At 53.8% G+C, this 18,197-nt stretch overlaps 2 protein-coding genes across 14 annotated transcripts in view; one reads left to right on the top strand and one right to left on the bottom strand.

The window, feature by feature from the left end:
* Positions 1-300: 300 nt before the first annotated feature.
* On the bottom strand, positions 301-8,430 carry ZNF205 (zinc finger protein 205). Of its 4 annotated transcripts, none has more exons than XM_073015097.1 (8): positions 8,314-8,430; positions 7,465-7,650; positions 7,196-7,266; positions 5,182-5,395; positions 4,845-4,936; positions 4,217-4,337; positions 1,798-1,911; positions 301-1,557 (listed from the first exon to the last, which is right to left on the bottom strand). In XM_073015097.1, exons 3-8 carry the CDS (start codon positions 7,250-7,252, stop codon positions 488-490), a joined length of 1,668 nt encoding a protein of 555 aa, XP_072871198.1. In that variant the 5' UTR covers positions 7,253-7,266; positions 7,465-7,650; positions 8,314-8,430; the 3' UTR covers positions 301-487. The 4 variants fall into 4 exon arrangements, with proteins under 4 accessions (XP_072871198.1, XP_037845867.2, XP_007981562.3 ...); XM_037989939.2 differs by having other exon boundaries at positions 8,188-8,429; XM_007983371.3 differs by lacking the exon at positions 7,465-7,650.
* Positions 4,334-18,197, top strand: part of ZSCAN10 (zinc finger and SCAN domain containing 10) — a 28,910-nt gene continuing 15,046 nt past the window's right edge. For 4 of the 10 annotated variants that reach the window (XM_073015094.1, XM_073015089.1, XM_007983425.3 and 1 more), the window contains exons 1-2: positions 8,441-8,713; positions 10,655-10,777. The gene's annotated coding sequence lies outside the window, so the exon portion shown is untranslated. Of the gene's footprint in view, positions 4,483-8,440; positions 8,714-10,654; positions 10,778-11,604; positions 11,815-16,440; positions 16,700-18,197 lie in introns of those variants that run through there. The other 6 variants (XM_073015087.1, XM_073015088.1, XM_073015086.1 and 3 more) reach the window with 4 other exon arrangements.

Here is an 18,197-nt window from a genome sequence, read left to right as displayed (position 1 = left end):
GCAGTGCCCTTGGGACAAGTGGCGGCAGCGGCAGACGGCCGGCGAGGGGTCCCCAGGTCCAGGAGTGGCTGACTGGCTTCAGCCCTGGAAACCTCTCTGTACTTGAAGCCTTTGCTTGCCAATGTGTGCAACGCTCTGGAATGGGCCTTTGACAAAAGGGAACCCCACCCCGGTGGGGGCCCAAGCCAAGAGTGGTGACTCGGGGATGCCTCAACGAGGACAGGAGATTGACCCAGGAGCTCCCCCACACTCGGGGAATCAGCATCAGGGCACCAGGAGACAAAGCTGTGTAGGCAGGCGCTTCAAGTCCAAGACCTTTAATTCACAGAGTGTCTGCCCCTTCTCGCCCTCCCCCGTCGCCATGCCTCACCCCATGCCCTCACCGCCCCAGCTCCCTTCCTGCTCCCTTCTCTCCTCCCTCGGAGCCTTGACTCCAGTGGGGCTGTCCCAGTGGCCCTGGGCGCCCTGCTTCCCCTCTCCTGGCCTCCTAGGTGGGAGCAGGTGGGGGTGTGGCCAGAGCCCCCGCCGCCGCCGCCCCCAGCATCAGCATGGCCAGGGCCTTGGGCCCGGTGGTGTGAATCTTCTCATGCCGGTGCAGGTTGGAGCGACGGCTGAAGCTTTTGCCGCACAGTGGGCAGGCGTAGGGCCGCACGCCGCGGTGGGTGCGCTGGTGCGCCGTGAGGTGCGAGCTGTGGCTGAAGCTCTTGCCACAGTCGAGGCAGTGGTAGGGCTTCTCGCCCGTGTGTGTGCGGTTGTGTGCAATGAGGTTGGAGCGCTGGCTGAAGCACTTGCCGCACTCGGGGCACGGGTAGGGCTTGACCCCAGTGTGGGTGCGCTGGTGGGTGACCAGCGCCGAGCTCTGCGTGAAGCACTTGCTGCAGATGGGGCACTTGTGCGGCTTGGCGCCCGTGTGGGTGCCCTGGTGGGTGACCAAGTCCGAGCGTCGGGTGAAGCGCTTGGTGCAGCGGTCGCACACGTAGGGCTTCTCTCCGGTGTGGATGCGCTGGTGCTGGATCAGCGTGGAGTGGTGGCTGAAACTCTTCCGGCAGGCGGGGCAGGTGTAGGGCTTCTCGCCCGTGTGGATGATCTGGTGCTGGATGAGGTGCGAGCTGCGGCCGAAGCGCTTCCCGCAGTCAGTGCAGGCGTAGGGCTTCTCGCCCGTGTGCGTGCGCCGGTGCGTCACCAGGTGCGAGTGCCAGCTGAAGCCCTTGCCGCACTGCTCGCACCGGTAGCTCTTCCTGCCCGCCTCGCTGTCAGGGGCCAGGCCCTCCTCGCCACTCTCCGGTGCTCCCTTCTCTTCCTCGCTGGGCTTCTCTGGGACGCGGCCCTCCTGGGGCTCCGTGGGACTGGGGTCTGGCGGAGCTGCAACTGGAGTGCCATCTGGATTAGCCGGCTGCCCGGAGTCTTTGGCCGGCCCTGAGTTCCGGCCGCAAGCCGCTTCCTGCGCGCACTGCGGAACGCCCCCCTGGACTCTCCCCGACCTGTTTCTGAAGGGCTTCACATCTCCAAGGGCTGCCACCGATGAAGTCGGCATCCTCTGCCCCACCTCGATAGCTCCTGGAAAAAGAAAGTCGTTTCCAGCGAGGGACGAGCTTTCCTAAGGGCCCCAGGAGGGTGGAGAAGGCAGAGCTAAGGGTGGGGGCTGGATTCTCCGAGACCAAAAAGCGCAAGGGCCGCTCTGGGCGCAAACGGTCCAGGAGGGGGTCTGGTGTCCCTGCCCCACTCCCACAGACAACAGCCAGAAGGCCGGCGTCTGCACCCCACTCCCGCAGACAAAGGGGCGCGCCAGTCCCTCACCTGAGTACGCGCCTCTCCACTCCTCCTTCTCATCTCCTGTCTGCCGGCTGGAGCCTGAGGCCTCGCCCTTGCCCTGCGCTTGAGGGGCCCAGAAAGGCTTGCTGAAGGGAAAGCCTGCCCAGAAAAGATACTGTGCTGTCACGGGCCTTCTGGTACTGCCCAGCTGCAGACAGCATCCCCCCAAAACTGATGGGGCCCAAGTCAGGGGTGAGGCTCTAGAAACATGGGGTAAAATAAAGCAGTTTCAAGAAGTCCCCCTGGGTCAGGGGTCCGCCCCCTGGCTAGGGGCTGCCAGAGCTGAGTAGGCCTGTCTCTTTCCCTGCAAGAGCAACAGAGTTTAAGGGAGAGGAGTGGGCAACACCCTACCTCACCTGGAGGGGCGGGGGTAGTGGCCCTCCAAGTGGGAGGACCTGGGACAGGAAGGCCAGGGTCGCCAACAACTAAGGTCATCCCATTTGTCAAGTCTTAGGGGTGTGTGGCCCCAGGAATTTTGGTCAAGTCAGTAAAAGAGCGGAGGGGGCCCTGGCTTCCACCACCCGTGGGAAGAAAGGAATGTGTTGGACCAACCGGGTGGCTTGGGGCTCTGCGAGTCCTGCTGTGGGGCTGAAAATGGGTGCTGAGTTCCTTCTGATCCCCCAGGACTTGCCTGGGCTTGCTGGCCCAGGCACCGGGGAACCGTAAGAGCGGTGGTGAGCAGCCTGAGCTAATTAAAGGGTGAGCATCCCTGGTGCCAGCCAGCGGGGCCTCGGGACCACCATGACGCCACCAGCTGGAACTGCTGAATCCTGGATTCTGCCCGGACTAGCAAGTGTGCTAGCTGGGTGTTGGCCAGGCGCAGTGGCTCATGCCTCCAGCACTTTGGGAGGCTGAGGTGGGCAGATCACAAGGTCAGGAGATCGAGACCATCCTGGCTAACATGGTGAAACCTCATCTCTACTAAAAATACAAAAAAAAAAAATTAGCCGGGCATGGTGGTGGGCACCTGTAGTCCCAGCTATTCGGGAGGCTGAGGCAGCAGAATCACTTGAACCCAGGAGGCAGAGATTGCAGTAAGCCGAGATCACACCACTACACTCCAGCCTGGGTGAGAGAGCGAGACTCTGTCTCAAAAAAAAAAAAAAGAAAAGAAAAAGAAAAAAAAGCTAAGTGTCAACTGAATGAGTGAATGAGTAAATGAATACTGATTTTTCCATATGAAAACTAAAGTCTGAAACTGAGGGGTCAAAAGCTGTGGGATGGCTGGGCACAGTGACTCACGCCTATAATCCCAACACTTTGGGAGGCCAAAGCAGGAGGATGGCTTGAGCCCAGGAGCTCAAGACCAACCTGGACAACATAGTGAGATCCTATTTCTACCAAAAAAAAAAAAGAAAAAATTAGCTGGGCATGGTGGTACCTGTAGCCCCAGCTACTCAGAAGGCTGAGGCAGGAGGATCACTTGAACCCAGGAAGTCGAGACTGCATGAGTCGTGATGGTGCCACTGCACTCCAGCCTGGGTGACAGAGCCAGGCTCTGTTTCAAAAAAAAAAAAAAAAAAAGCTCTGGGACTTAAATACTTACCATTCAAGAAACAAAGGGAACCAAGGCCCCTCAGAGACAAGCACCTGCTCCTCAAACCAGATGGGACACCCCAGGGTCTGCGGGGCCTGGGGAGTTCAGCTCATGCCATCTCCCTCTAGGGCAAGTAGCCCCCAGGCCCCAAAGCTGAGTTTGCTGCTCAGACACCTCTGAAGTTGGGGGCTTGGAAAGGCAGATGGAGCTACAGGAGTGAGCCCTGGGGATGAACCCAGGAAAAGCAGACTTCCTGGGGCAGCGTCCAGTACAGTAGCTGCTAGCCATATGTGGCTATTTAAACTCTCATTTGAACTAATTAAAACCAAGTAAAACTGGCCGGGCATGGTGGCTCACGCCTGTAATCCCAGCACTTTGGGAGGCCGAGGCGGGTGGATCACAAGGTCAGGAGATCGAGACCATCCTGGCTAACCCCGTCTCTACTAAAAATACAAAAAATTAGCTGGGCGTGGTGGCGGGCGCCTGTAGTCCCAGCTACTTGGGAGGCTGAGGCAGGAAAATGGCGTGAACCCGGGAGGCGGAGCTTACAGTGAGCTGAGATCGCGCCACTGCACTCTGGCCTGGGTGACAGAGCAAGACTCCGTCTCAAAACAAAACAAAATCAAGTAAAATTAAAAACTCAAGGGCCCTGCCCACATTTCAAGCACTCAGCAGCCACACATGGCTTGTGGCTCCCATCCTAGCACACACAGAACATTTCCATCATTATAGAAGTTTCCATGGAACAGTGTGTCTCGAGAGACAAGGAGAAGGGTGGGAGGGAGAGGGAGGGAAGGGAGGAGAGAGGAGATGGCAGAGCAGGACCCCTCCCTAACACACCAGTCCCCACTCCAGGCGAGTGCTTACCCAATGACAGCCCATTTCTCTTCTGCAGGACATCCCTGTAGAAGTTCTGCTGCGTGTGGTCCAGTCGACCCCACTCCTCCCTGGAGAGGTACAAGGCCACATCCTCAAAAGTCACTGGCATCTGAAACAATATGAAACATCCACTCTCCAGGACATGCCGTGGACACAGTGGAGGGACACCGTGTCATGAGATGTGTGGTGAGACCCTGGACTCCCAACCCGCTGTCTCTAGTGAGGCCTGCCACTTCCATCTGATGGGGAAGCAGGTGAGCCACCCAAGGCCTTCTGGGGCGTTGAGAAAGAACAAAGACCAAGCGGTATTTTCAGGGACCACAATTAAGACTTAGGATGTCCATACAGCCCCCATCCTTAGCTCAGACCTCAGAGGACGGCTCCAAACGGCTCCCAACGAGAGGTCCTGTGTCTCTAATTCCTGCTGCTTCTCCTCCAGCCTTGGCCCAGGCCTGACCATAGGCCTTGAGACTGGAAAATTCCAGCAACACTAGCAAGAGCCCCAGGCTTCAGGCTTGGCTGCAAGTGGGGCCAGCGGGGTCCTGGCTTTGCACACAGAACCAGCAGATGCAGGAAGGGCTGAGCACCATGCAGGGGCTGGGGAAAGGCCACTCACCTGGGACCAGGCAGTGAGGAGTGCCGCGGCCATCTGCCGGTCTCTGGTCCTCCCCTCTCGGGAAAGCACCGGGATCCGGGGGGAAGGGAGGGCTGTGGGAGGAGAGGGGTCCTCAGGGTGACCAACTGATCCTGCTGGACCTGCTGCTACTCCAGCTGCCTCAAACTCCGCCCCTGGCCCGACCCAAGGACAGGGTCAGATGGCTCTGAGGCTGCCATGGGGAGAACATGTCCCTTGCTGGCATGGAGACTCTCGGCCCCACCTGGACCTGGGCCGAGCCACCACCTCCCCATCGCTGCCTCCCTGGGAAAGCGCCTCTTCCCCATCCCTCTCCTACCTCCACCAGGCAGGAAGAGAGCTTTCTCCTTAGAGCCGTGACTTAGGGGTGCCCAGCCCCAAGCACCTTGAGCCCCATCCTCCTGCGATGCCCCCTCGGGGTGTAGCTCTTCTGGCTCCGTCTTAATGTGCAATGACTCCTGAGCGTCCCCTGAAGGCACTGCCTCCCCCAGCTTAGAAAGCATTTCCTGATGAGAATGTCCACGATCTGGAATCTAGAGAGGACAGCCTCATCAGCACCCGGATGAGTGGGAGAGACACCCAGAGCTGCATGCCAGGGCGTTCCGGCAGGGTTGGACACCAACATGCAAGACACAGCTTGAAGGACTGTCCTTGCTGCCTCCATCGAGCTCACCCCAGCAAGGATGGGTGGCAAGAGGAGGAATATTCATCAAGCTGCTGCCATGGTGCCGGTGGGCATGGTGCCCGAGGGCAGCTACCCCTTCTCAGCTCTGGCCTCACACTGACCTCAGCAGTGTAGACTGTTGTTTATTAGTGTATGAGGAAAACAAGTGTAGTGGCTTGAATAGTGTCCTCTAAGAATCCATGTCCTACCTGAACCTCAGAATGGGGCCTTATTGGGGAAAAGGGTCTTTATTCAGGTAAGTTAAAGATCTTGAGATTAAATCATCATGGATTTAGAGTGAGCCTAAAATCTAATAATGACTTATGTCCTTATAAGAATACGAGAGGACACAGAGACACAGAGAAGGAAGCAGAGACTGGAGGGATGCCCACATCAAGGACACCAGGAGCCCCCAGGAGCTGGAAGAGGCAAGAGAGGATCCTCTTAGTCTAGAGCTTTCAAAAGGAGTGTGACCCTTCCAACACGTAGATTTTGGACTTCAGTCCTCCAGAACTGTGAGAGAGCCAATTCTGGTTGTTTTCAGCCCCTGAGAGGGTGGAAACTTGTTACGGCAGCCACGGGAGACTAACACACCAGGGCTGGGGATGAGACACCCCATGACCACATAGCTCAAAAGTCAGGGAGGGCCCTGGTGGGGCCTCATCCACAGCACAGGGACTGGCTGGCCTTCTGCTGGGGACTCACACCCCTTCCTCCATGCCCTGTCTGTGTTTGGGTCTTGAAGGGAAAGAACCTCAGGCCATGAGTCAGGGTGCCTGGGTGCCAGACCCAGCGACACCCCTCCCCAACCAGGTAGCCTTCAGGACGCAGCTGCTCTGCCCCTGCACAGAGCGGTCATGAGGTTCACACAGATAATGATAGAGAAGGAGCTGCCGGCTCAGGAAAGTCCTAGATAAACACAGGGCGGTGCTGATCATTATTCCCCTCCCTGTGCGCACCAGACAGAAGCCAGCGCCAGCAGAGAATGCCAAAGTGTGGGGCTCTACTGACACGCACAAGGTGTTGAAGGCACACAGGAAGTGGATGGGAAACTGAACTATGCTAGCAACTCTTTGATTCTATGGTATGAAAACCATAGATGATGACGTCTCATGCCTATTATCCTTAGAACCTCCCCATGACCCTGCGAGACAGGTGGGAACAGCAGGCATGTGGTCTGGTTCCCAGAGGCCAGGGACTGGCCCCCGGCTTGTTGATGACTCACGCTCTTCCCACTCCAAGCCCGAAGACCCAGGTCCCCCACAAATAGTAATTACACACACACACTGGTAGCAGGTACAAGGAAGAGGAAGGACGGGGAGCTCGGACCCAGAGAGATGAGAAGCTTTGGTTACAGATGGAGAAGCACAGGGAAGGAGAACAGGTTTCCCTGTGTGCTCTGAGCACTGCTCAGAAAGAAAACCTCACCAATAGGTCCCCCACCCAGACCCCTGCCATCTCCTGTGGCTACTGACTAGAGAATTCACCAGCAAAACAAAACTGTTATGCTGTAAATTCCAGACAGAAGGTGCTACCCAGCATGCCACCTCTTCTTTGATCCCCCCACCCCAGTGAGGCTAACTCTTCCAGGGGTCCAGACTCTGTGCCTTGAAAATCTCCGCACCAGCCTCTTCCATCGCATGCCTCCCTCACCCGGCCCCATCTGTACCTCCGGGGGTGTCTCCTTGTCCTGGGCGGCCTGGATGCCTTCGCCATCTGCAGACATTTTCTATTTCCGAGCTAAAAAGAACAGCTAAGTTGTTTCTGCCTCTTTTTTTTTTTTTTTTTTTTTTTTTTGAGACGGAGTCTCGCTCTGTCGCCCAGGCTGGAGTGCAGTGGCCGGATCTCAGCTCACTGCAAGCTCCGCCTCCTGGGTTCACGCCATTCTCCTGCCTCAGCCTCCCGAGTAGCTGGGATTACAGGCGCCCGCCAACTCACCCAGCTAGTTTTTTGTATTTTTAGTAGAGACGGGGTTTTGCCGTATTAGCCAGGATGGTCTCGATCTCCTGACCTCGTGATCCACCCGTCTCGGCCTCCCAAAGTTCCTGGATTACAGGCTTGAGCCACCGCGCCCGGCCTTCTGCCTCTTTTTGTCCAAGCCCCCTCGAGCTTCTGGCCAGCAGCCTGGAAGAGCAGAGAGAAACCAGCCCTCGCTTCCTGGACACCTCCAAAAAGCCCTGAAAATCCCCACGAGGACCAGCGCTCCCTGTCCCAATCGGAAAGAAAGTCTCCCAGACCCTATCCAATGGTCCCACTCTCTGTGATGTTTTCTGGGTCCTATTTTTGAAAGAATGCTATTTTGTATTGTCCCCTTTATCGCTGAAGCAAGAGCCTCGCATCTCAGCGTAACCGGCTCAGGTAAAGCCGAGGCTAAATTGGAATTGCTATTTCCTGTCATCAGGAGCAGAAAGTTCTGCAGAGATCCTGCAAAACAGGTGCTAGTGGAGCCCTGCTCGTCAAGGCCAGGGGCAACCAGGCTCTGCTGTCCCCCGACCCCAGGACATGCACCGTGTCCCTACCTGACTCCCAGCCCCACCAGGAATTCAGAAATCAACCTGCCCGCTCTCAGCAGCCCCCTTGCAGCTGCAGCCACCTGCCCCAGGCCTGGAATGCCCATCCTCCTCTCGGTCCTGGCAGACAATGTCCTTCTCCTTCCCGTACCCAGTCCTGGCCCCCTTCTCTCCTGCCAGCTTGAAGCCTTCCACCTTTGACCCCATCCCCTCCTGCAAGCTGATCATCTGTGCCGGTCTCAGGATCCAGATGCCCTCCCTAGCACCCCCTTCTCACCAGGGTGGAGGCAGAGGGGGCACCTGCAGCAGCGGGAGCCCCCTCCCCCGGGAAGGGAGTCTCCACAGCCTGCACGGGGTGGGCGGGGGAGCCGGGTGGAGACTGGGATTAGGGACAACAGGAAGTCCCTCCCAGATCCCATTCCCCATACAGCCGCAGCCCTACAGCGTTCCCAGTTTTGAGGGTTCCGGGTCTGGAGTCCCGAGCCTGGGTTCCACCTGCTCTTGGCCTGGAGGTGACTCCCAGAGCCTCAATGCCAGCTCGTGAGGATGGCTTTACCCAGCCTGCGTTCATGATGCCAGCAAGGCAGGGCCACCAAAACAGAAAAATGGAAGATGAATTTTGTGGAAAGATTGTATTATTTGAAATTTCAAAGAGAGCGCTGCCGTCGTCCTCACAGGTAGAAAGAAGGGCATTTTGCAGGGTGGAGAGGGCAGGACCATTTATTTTAGCACTTGGGGTTTCTGAAGGTTGTTGTCTCCTGAGGGATCCTGAATTCATTTAAGGACTCCTAGTCAAGGGCCCTCTGGGTCCCCCCAAGACGGGCACAGAACTCTCTCCCTGAGTGAACTTGGGAAACAGGCTGGGGATTCCCCCCAACCCGGATGCCCCACACCTCGGGAAGAAGTTGTTAAATCTGATTCTTCCAGACCCATTTCAGCTTGGGGATAGAGGGTGTGATCCTGCTATAAATGGGGTCCTAAGTTCTCAAACACGCCTGGCAGCTGCAGATTCTGCCTTTCAGGCACCATTTCCCTTTACACCCTGAGAAGTAAGCCCTCAAATGGAGAGGACAGAGACTGTGCTTTACTTTCTGGGGGAAGGAACCCTTTCTTCTGGGCAGGCATGGGGCTGGGTGTCAGGAAGAGGGCCAGGGACCTAGTCCTGGAATCAGATTCCAGGAAGGTTCCCTAGGAAACGCTCCCATGCCTGCTGCCTTTGGCTCACCAGAATCCCCTGAGATGCACAGCTTCACACAGTAAGACAGGCACAGAGTTGCTCCTATACCAGCTCGTGATGTGTTGTGTGGGCTCTCAAGGGTTTGTTTATTTATTTTGTTATTTGAGACAGGGTCTCACTCTGTTACCCAGGCTGAAGTGCAGTGGCACGATCATAGCTCACTGTACCCTCAACCTCCTGGGCTCAAGTGATTGACCTCAGCCTCCCAAGTAGCTGGGGCCACAGGCGCCTGCCACCATGCCTGGCTAATTTTTTTTTTTTTTTTTTTTTGAGACAGAGTCTCGCTCTGTCCCCCTGGCTGGAGTGCAGTGGCACAATCTTGGCTCACTGCAAGCTCCGCCTCCCAGGTTCACGCCATTCTCCTGCCTCAGCCTCCTGAGTAGCTGGGACTACAGGTTCCCGCCACCACACCCGGCTAATTTTTGTATTTTTAGTAGAGATGCGGTTTCACCTTGTTGGCCAGGCAGGTCTCCATCTCCTGACCTCGTGATCTGCCTGCCTTGGCCTCCCAAAGTGCTGGATTACAGGTGTGAGCCACCACATCCGGCCAATTTTTAAAATTTTTTTGTAGAGGCCGGGCGCGGTGGCTCAAGCCTGTAATCCCAGCACTTTGGGAGGCTGAGATGGGCAGATCACGAGGTCAGGAGATCGAGACCATCCTGGCTAACACGGTGAAACCCCGTCTCTACTTTAAAAATATACAAAAAACTAGCCGGGTGAAGTGGCAGGCGCCTGTAGTCCCAGCTACTCGGGAGGCTGAGGCAGGAGAATGGCGTGAACCTGGGAGGCGGAGCTTGCAGTGAGCTGAGATCCGGCCACTGCACTCCAGCCTGGGCGACAGAGTGAGACTCCGTCTCAAAAAAAAAAAAAATTTTTTTTGTAGAGATGGGGGTCTTGCTTTGTTACCCAGGCTGGTCTTGAACTCCTGATCTCAAGCAATCCTCCCACCTCCCAAAGTACTGGCATTACAGGTGTGAGCCATCATGCCCAGAGGGTTTAATTTTTTTGTTTGTTTTTTGAAATGAAGTCTCGCTCTGTGGCCCAGACTGGAGTGCAATGGTGTGATCTTGGCTCACTACAACCTCTGCCTCCCCAGTTCAAGTGATTCTCCTGCCTCAGCTTCCTGAGTATTTGAGATTACAGGTGTGCATCACCATGCCTGGCTAATTTTTGTATTTTTAGTAGAGACAGGGGTTTCACCATGTTGGCTAGGCTGGTCCCGAACTCCTGACCTCAAGTGATCCACCTGCCTCAGCTTCCCAACATGCTGGGATTATAGGCGTGAGCCACTGCGTCCAGCTAATTTTTTTTTAAACTTAGTTTCTAACACTTAAAAATTGAGACTCATAAAACTGATTCTTTTTTTTTTTTTTTTTTTTAGACGGAGTTTCGCTCTTCTTGCCCTGGCTGGAGTACAATGGTGCAATCTCAGCTCACCCCAACCTCTGCCTCCTGGGTTCAAGCAATTCTCCTGCCTCCGCCTCCTGAGTACCTGGGATTACAGGTATGTGCCACCACACCCGGCTAATTATGTATTTTTAGTAGAGATGGGGTTTCTCCATGTTGGTCAGGCTGGTCTCGAAATCCTGACCTCAGGTGATCCGCCCACCTCAGCCTCCGAAAGTGCTGGGATTACAGGCGTGAGCCACCATGCCCAGCCTATAAAATTGATTCTTTAAAAAAAATTAGAACATTTACCGATGCTGGACCCACCTTCCCCACCTTCAGGGTCCACTTTCTAGGTGGCCACAGTGCCTACTTGGCCCCAATAGCATTTGAGTTTGCAACTTTGCTTTTGGAGTTAAACATGTTTTAGGAGTACTGAGATTCTGATTGATGCTATTGTCAATTTGATGAAAGAAAAATTACTCCTAGGGTTTGTGTCTGGTGTTTTCCAGGTGTTCTGTTTTTGGGATTTTGTTGTTGTTTTGTTTTTGTTTTTGTTTTTCTGAGATAGAGTCTTGCTCTATCACCCAGGCTGGAGTGCAGTGGCACCATCTCAGCTCATTGCAACCTCCACCTCCCGGGTTCAAACAATTCTCCTGCCTCAGCCTCCCAAGTAGCTGGGATTATAGGAGTGTGCCACTGCAGCCAGCTAATTTTTGTATTTTTAGTAGAGACAGGGTTTCACCATGTTGGCCAGGCTGGTCTCAAACTCCTGGGCTCAAGCATTCCACCCACCTTGGCCTCCTGAAGTGCTGGGATTATAGGCTGAGCCACTGTGCCTGGCCAGGTGTTCTGTTTTTGTTTTTGATTTTTTAGAGATGTGGTCTTGCTGTATCACCCAGGCTGGTCTCAGACTCCTGGTTTCAAGTGATTCTCTCGCCTTAGCCTGCTGCGTAGCTGGGACCACAAGTGCGAGCCACCACACCCGGCCTCTAGGTGTTTCAGTCCTCAAGGCGAAGAGAGACATGCAACTTAGCAAGTCAGTACTGTATTCAAGCCAGAGTGAGCAATGAACTGAAAGCTGAAGTGGGGAGGAGTCCCGGAAATGATGACACTCTTCACTCTGCCAACCAGGAGGAGAGCTGAGTGTCCAAGGTCAGGGAATTTGTTCCTGAAAGGGACCCTTTCACCCCATGCAGTCCCAGGAGTGCACCAGGCCCCCCAAAAGTGGATGTGTCGATGTGTCCTGACTCTTGGGCAGAAGTTTCTCTACCAGCAAAAGGGGACACTTTAGGGATACTGGGGGAGTCCAAAGGTTTGGATCCCTCCATGGGATCACCTAAACTAGGTCAAATGAAGTCTCAGCATCTATTTAATTGTTGAAAGAATATTTATTGGACATCTACTATAAGGCAGACATTAACTTCTTCTTGAGAATGAGAGGTATTCCTTCCAAGGCTGGCTTTTGGATCTAGGCAGGTCTAGGAGAGAGGGTTACCACAGTTTCCATGTGGCAATAGCAGCCCCTGAAAGAGCTCCAAAAGGCGTCAGGGCAAGGTGAGTCAGTAAGCAGAGCAGACATTAAAAACTTAAACAGGGCCGGGTACAATGCCTCGTGCCTGTAATTCCAGCACTTTGGGAGGCCAAGATGAGCTGATGGCTTGAGCCCAGGAGTTCCAGACCAGCCTCAGCAACATAACGAGACCCCAAATCGATTTATTTCTTTATTCATTTAGAGACAGAGTTTTGCTCTGTCGCCCAGGCTGGAGTGCAGTGGCATGATCTCGGCTCACTGCAAGCTCCACCTCCCAGGTTCACGCTATTCTCCTGCCTCAGCCTCCCGAGTAGCTGGGACTACAGGCGCCAGCCACCACGCCCGGCTAATTTTTTGTATTTTTAGTAGAGATGGGGTTTCACCGTGTTAGCCAGGATGGTCTCGATCTCCTGACCTTGTGATCTGCCTGCCTCAGCCTCCCAAAGTGCTGGGATTACAGGCTTGAGCCACCGCGCCCAGCCCCCAACTCTGTTTAAAAACAAAAACTTAAGGCCGGGCGCGGTGGCTCAAGCCTGTAATCCCAGCACTTTGGGAGGCCGAGACGGGCGGATCACGAGGTCAGGAGATCGAGACCATCCTGGCTAACACGGTGAAACCCCGTCTCTACTAAAAATACAAAAAAAAACCTAGCCGGGTGAGGTGGCAGGCACCTGTAGTCCCAGCTACTCGGGAGGCTGAGGCAGGAGAATGGTGTAAACCTGGGAGGCGGAGCTTGCAGTGAGCTGAGATCCGGCCACTGCACTCCAGCCTGGGTGACAGAGCTAGACTCCGTCTCAAAAAAAAAAAAAAAAAAAAAAAAAACTTAAATGCCTCCAGCCACCAGCTTATATAAGGGACCAATGGCTTGGGTGTAAGATGGGAGGGCGAAGGGACTTCAGAGGCCTTTGAGAAATCATTCTAGAAAAGCCAAGAAACCATTAGATTCCTCTGTGACCTCCTGACTTTTAAATTGATGAGAATTTTTTTTTTTTTTGAGACGGAGTCTCGCTCTATTGCCCAGGCTGGAGTGCAGTGGCCCGATCTCAGCTCACTGCAAGCTCCACCTCCTGGGTTCACGCCATTCTCCTGCCTCAGCCTCCCGAGTAGCTGGGACTACAGGTGCCCGCCACCACGCCTGGCTAATTTTTTTGTATTTTTAGTAGAGACGGGGTTTCACCGTGTTAGCCAGGATGGTCTTGATCTCCTGATCTCGTGATCTGCCCGCCTCAGCCTCCCAAAGTGCTGGGATTACAGGCATGAGCCACCGCACGCGGCCGACGATGACAAAGTTTTAAAATTTAAGAATTCCATACAAGTCCAGCAGAACACACCTGCTGTCTGCATTCAACTCACAGGTCATCTGTGCAGGGACGTACTTACCTGTCAAGAATTGACTATAACTTGAGGCCGGGCACAGTGGCTCACGCGTGTAATCCCAGCACTTTGGGAGGTTGAGGCGGGCGGATCACCTGAGGTCAGGAGTTCGAGACCAGCCTGACCAAAACGGAGAAACCCCGTCTCTACTAAAACTACAAAAATTAGGTGGGCATGGTGGCACATGCCTGTAATCCCAGTTACTTGGGAGGCTGAGGCAGGAGAATTGCTTGAACCTGGGAGGCAGAGATTGTGATGAGCCAAGATCACGCCACTGTACCCCAGCCTGGGCAACAAGAGTGAAACTCCGTCTCAAAAAAAAAAAAAAAAAAAAAAAAAAATGCACAGAGCCGCTTAGCAGAGCTTCGGGCATAGTAAATACTGAACAAATGCCAACTCCTGTAGCTGGTGGCTTCACTGACTCTGAGTAAGGAGAGGACTCCTCCTTTAGTAAATAAATGATGATCTACTGTCAGAGATCGACCTGACAGTTAAGTCAAGACTTAAAGAATAATAAAAAATACGGGAAAAAGACCCATCTGAAGTAAGAAAAAAATAATAGGTACTAATTAAGATGGCTAAGCCAGGTTGGAGACAGGGAGATGTAGATTGCCTTAGGAAGGAAGGAAAGGAGGAGACGACCATAGGGGAAAATAAGAGAACTGAGCAAGGTAAAGAAAAATGAGAATAATAAAGAGCAGAGCAGGCCTGGCGCGGTGACTCACACCTGTAATCCCAGCACTTTGGGAAGCCGAGGTGGGCGGATCACGAGGTCAGGAGTTTGAGATCAGCCTGGCCAACATAGTGAAACGCCATCTCTACCAAAAATACAAAAATTAGTTGGGCGTGGTGGCGGGCGCCTGTAATCCCAGCTACTTGTGAGACTGAGGCAAGAGAATCGCTTGAACCTGGGAGGGGGAGGTTGCAGTGAGCCGAGATGCCGAGATCGCGTCCAGCCCGGGCGACAGTGCGAGACTCCGTCTCAAAAAAACAAACAACAAAAAAGAGCAGAGCAAATATTTAACTCTAAAAGAGGAGAAAAAGAAACCAGCAGAAGTGTTAGATAGGACCCAGGGAATACACATTTTTAAAAGAAGAGAATTCCCAGGGCCACCGGACACCAGGGCGTGAGAGCCTCCGGAGGCGGGGAGGCTACCCGGTCCCCGAAACCGACGGGGCCGCAGGAGGCCCAGGAGCCCCAAGTGCATCTGTCCGCACAGCCCAGCTGGTCCGCACCGTCCAGTGGCTCTGTTCACAGAACACAGACGCTGGAGCGAGTCGCCCAAGCAACGGCCCCGCCTCGCCCACGGGAGGCGCCGCTGATTGGCCGCATCCCCGTGGCCCCGCCCCCTCCCCTGCCCCCCACCCTCCCCGCCGCCCTCACCTGCGCGCTCTGGTCCGCGTCCCCGATCGGAAGCTCCACGGAGCGGGGAGGGTCACCCTAACGCGGCCGACCCCGGCCGGTGTCCCCGCGTTTTCCGTCCGGCTGCCCCATTGCAACTTCCGGCTTGCTGGGCCTTCTCGCGGCGCCCCACCTCCGGCCCGGGGCGCGGGGGCAATCGCCGCTAGGAGCACGCGGCGAGGGCACCCCAGCCTCGAGTCGGCTTCCGCCCGTGGGGAAACTGAGGCTGCCTGGTCGAGGGCCTCCACGGGGGAGCGCCGAGGCCTCCTCCATGCCTGGGACCCGGGGGTCTTAAGAAGCAAGAGTCCAACCTCCGGGACTAGGATCCGGATCCATGAGGCGCCAACCCCCGCCAGGGCGCCCAGGTCCAGCCTCCCCGGCTGAGGGTCGGCCTCACACTCCCCTGCTTCGGGTGTTTGGTTTTGTTTCAAAAATGGGACTATACTATATGGTCTACTTGGGACTTGCCCCCTCTGTGTGGGTTATATATATCTTAGAGAATGTTCAAAATAAAAAACATAGAGAAAAGGAGAAAAATAGGAGAAAAATGCAGCGTTGCCTTGCTTTTTTTTTTTTTTTTTTTTTTTTTTAACTAGGGTGCATTCTCTTATATGGGTCTGTTACAGTTTCTTTAACCAGGCTTCTACTCACCACCCACGTCTTGACACCCTTGCCTTGCAGTAACAGGAAACACCCCAACAGCTACTACCATGGAGCCTTGGTGGCTTTCTAGGAATGAACAAACATCTGAGCTTGCAAATAGGGCGGGAGTGGAGGCTATCCTCATACGCCCGCGGGAGTGTCCTCAGCCCCAGGATCCTGGCCTAAGCCTGGCTCACAAATCTCAGCCTGGGCAGCCTGCCTATCACAGTTGGGAAAACAGCCTATTCCTGTCTTGAACAAACCCCGGGAGGACAGGAAGAGCATCCCTAGGCAACACCACCAGGTGCTTCTCACTCTGTCGCCGAGGCTGGAGTGCAGTGGTGTGAGCTTGGTTTGCTGCAACCTCTGCTTCCTGGGTTCAAGTGATTCTCGAGCCTTGGCCTCCCTAGTAGCTAGAACTACAGGTGCACGCCACCATGCTGAGCTAATTTTTTGTATTTTTAGTAGAGATGGGATTTCACCGTGTTCATCAGAATAGTCTCTAACTCCTGGCCTCAAGCGATCTGCCCACCTTGGTCTCCCAAAGTGCTGGAATTACAGGCGTGAGCCAGCACGCCCAGTCAGCACTTCTTTATTTGATTATCAGGCTTGTTAGCTTCAGGCAAGCTGTGAACTTCAGGACAAGAAAACCTCAAATACCCACATCCTAGTATCCAGTACAGTGTCTCTACCTGGGAGCTGAGACAGCTTACAGGATGGGCAGGCAGGAGACTCTTTATTGGAACTAAGTTCAATAGTCCCTCACGCAGGCTTTGGGGTTGGCCCTGTGGGTTGGAAATTAGGGTAAATTAAATTACTTTCCCTTTAGGGGTTGGTGGATTTTTAGGAAGCCGGGACTCTGTCATCATCTGAAAATACCCATTTCTGATGCTACTGCCATTCCCTGTTACCTGATACTCAAAGCATCGCCCAGTGTTGGGTGGAGTTTCGGCTGCATTCACTCATACATGAGCCAAAGTCGCTAAAGCCAGCAGGGATGGGAGCCTGTAGGAGCCACTCTGACCAGCGCAGCATTGGAGGAACCCTACTGGAGGCCCCTCATGGGAGCAGATGGCAAGGGCGCCCAGGTACCTGCCTTGCTGTCCTTTTACTTCCTATCCCCACCCCAGTCTTGAGATTCCCTCCTCTCCATTCTTTCCCACAAATCTCTATCATGTTCTTCTCACTCTCTTCAGTGTGAAAAATGTAGAATTTCCATGTTTTCATCTCATTCTTTTAAAAATTGTGTTTTTGTGGCCGGGTACGGTGGCTCATGCCTGTGATCCCAGCACTTTGGGAGGCCAAGGAGAGCAGATCACCTGAGTTCAGGAGTTTGAGACCAGCCTGACCAACTGGAGAAACCCCATTTCTACTAAAAATATATATATAAAATACAAAATTAGCCAGGTGTGGTGGCGCATGCCTGTAATCCCTGCTACTCAGGAGGATGAGGCAGGAGAATCACTTGAACCCAGGAGGCAGAGGTTGCAGTGAGCCAAGATCACACCATTGCACTCCAGCCTGGGCAACAAGAGTGAAACTCCATCTCAAAAAAAAAAAAAATTCTGTTTTTCCGAATGCTTTATACTGTTTTGTTGTTGTTGTTGTTGTTGTTGTTTTAAGAAACCAATTAAGGATAAGAACCAGGGCTCCTTAGATAAATGGCCAGTTCTAGGACTCTGGTAAGAAATGTGAGAGATGAGCCTGGAGAATCTAGTGGTACCAGGAAGGACAGGAATGCTAAACAAAACAAAACAAAAGTTAGTGACAGGACATGTTTTCATTTATTTTTATTTATTTATTTATTTATTTTTTAATCATTATTATTATTTTGAAACGGAGTCTCGTTCTGTCGCCCAGTCTGGAGTGCAGTAGTGCAGTCTCCAATCTCGGCTCACTGCAACTTCCGCCTCCCAGGTTCAAGTGATTCTACTGCCTCAGTCCCCCAAGTAGCTGGGATTATAGGTACCCACCACCATGCCCAGCTAATTTTTGTGTTTTTAGTAGAGATGGGGTTTCACCAGGTTGGCCAGGCTGGTCTCAAACTCCTGACCTTAGGTGATCCACCCACCTCAGGCTCCCAAAGTACTGAGATTACAGGCGTGAGCCACCGTGCCCAGACACCCAGCTAATTTTTCAAAAATTTTTGTAATGATGAGGTCTCACTATGTTGCCCAGGTTGATCTCAAACTCCTGGGCTCAAGGGATTTTCCCGCCTCTCAAAGTGCTGGGATTACAGGTGTGGGCCACTATACCCAGACCTACTTCCTTCTTAATAATATATTTCTAAGTAATAACAGAATTGCCCAAATGAGCATCCTACAAGCAGTTGGCTCTGTGGAAACTCTTTTATGTCTCGGGGGTGCCCAGTGCCCTGGCTTTCCCTGCAGTACACAATTCTGCACTTGCAAAGGGGAGTGCCCCAAACAGGGAACTCTCTGCAGGTCTTGCTGGAATCAATAATATGTAAATACTAGAGAGGGATGTACTGCCACTCTTTAAGCAGTCACCTTGAAGATTGCTACTGGCAATAGAGCTTTCAGAGAGAATCACAAAGCAGAAAGTTCAAGGTCCTTTGAGAAGGAA

This window comes from Chlorocebus sabaeus, chromosome 5 (assembly GCF_047675955.1).
Source record: "Chlorocebus sabaeus isolate Y175 chromosome 5, mChlSab1.0.hap1, whole genome shotgun sequence".
NCBI lineage: Eukaryota > Metazoa > Chordata > Mammalia > Primates > Cercopithecidae > Chlorocebus > Chlorocebus sabaeus.
This window is presented reverse-complemented; position numbering and strand designations above follow the sequence as displayed.

What these genes read in the sequence shown, in the direction of transcription:
- ZNF205 (XM_073015097.1), bottom strand. Translation starts at nt 7,252, where the DNA reads ATGTCTGCAGATGGCGAAGGCATCCAGGCCGCCCAGGACAAGGAGACA. An exon ending in TCTCTTCCTGCCTGGTGGAG is followed by an intron (nt 4,937 to 5,181) that starts GTAGGAGAGGGA and finishes CTCCTCCCACAG; the next exon opens with CCCTCCCTTCCCCCCGGATC. An exon ending in TCCTCACTGCCTGGTCCCAG is followed by an intron (nt 4,338 to 4,844) that starts GTGAGTGGCCTT and finishes ATATTGTTTCAG; the next exon opens with ATGCCAGTGACTTTTGAGGA.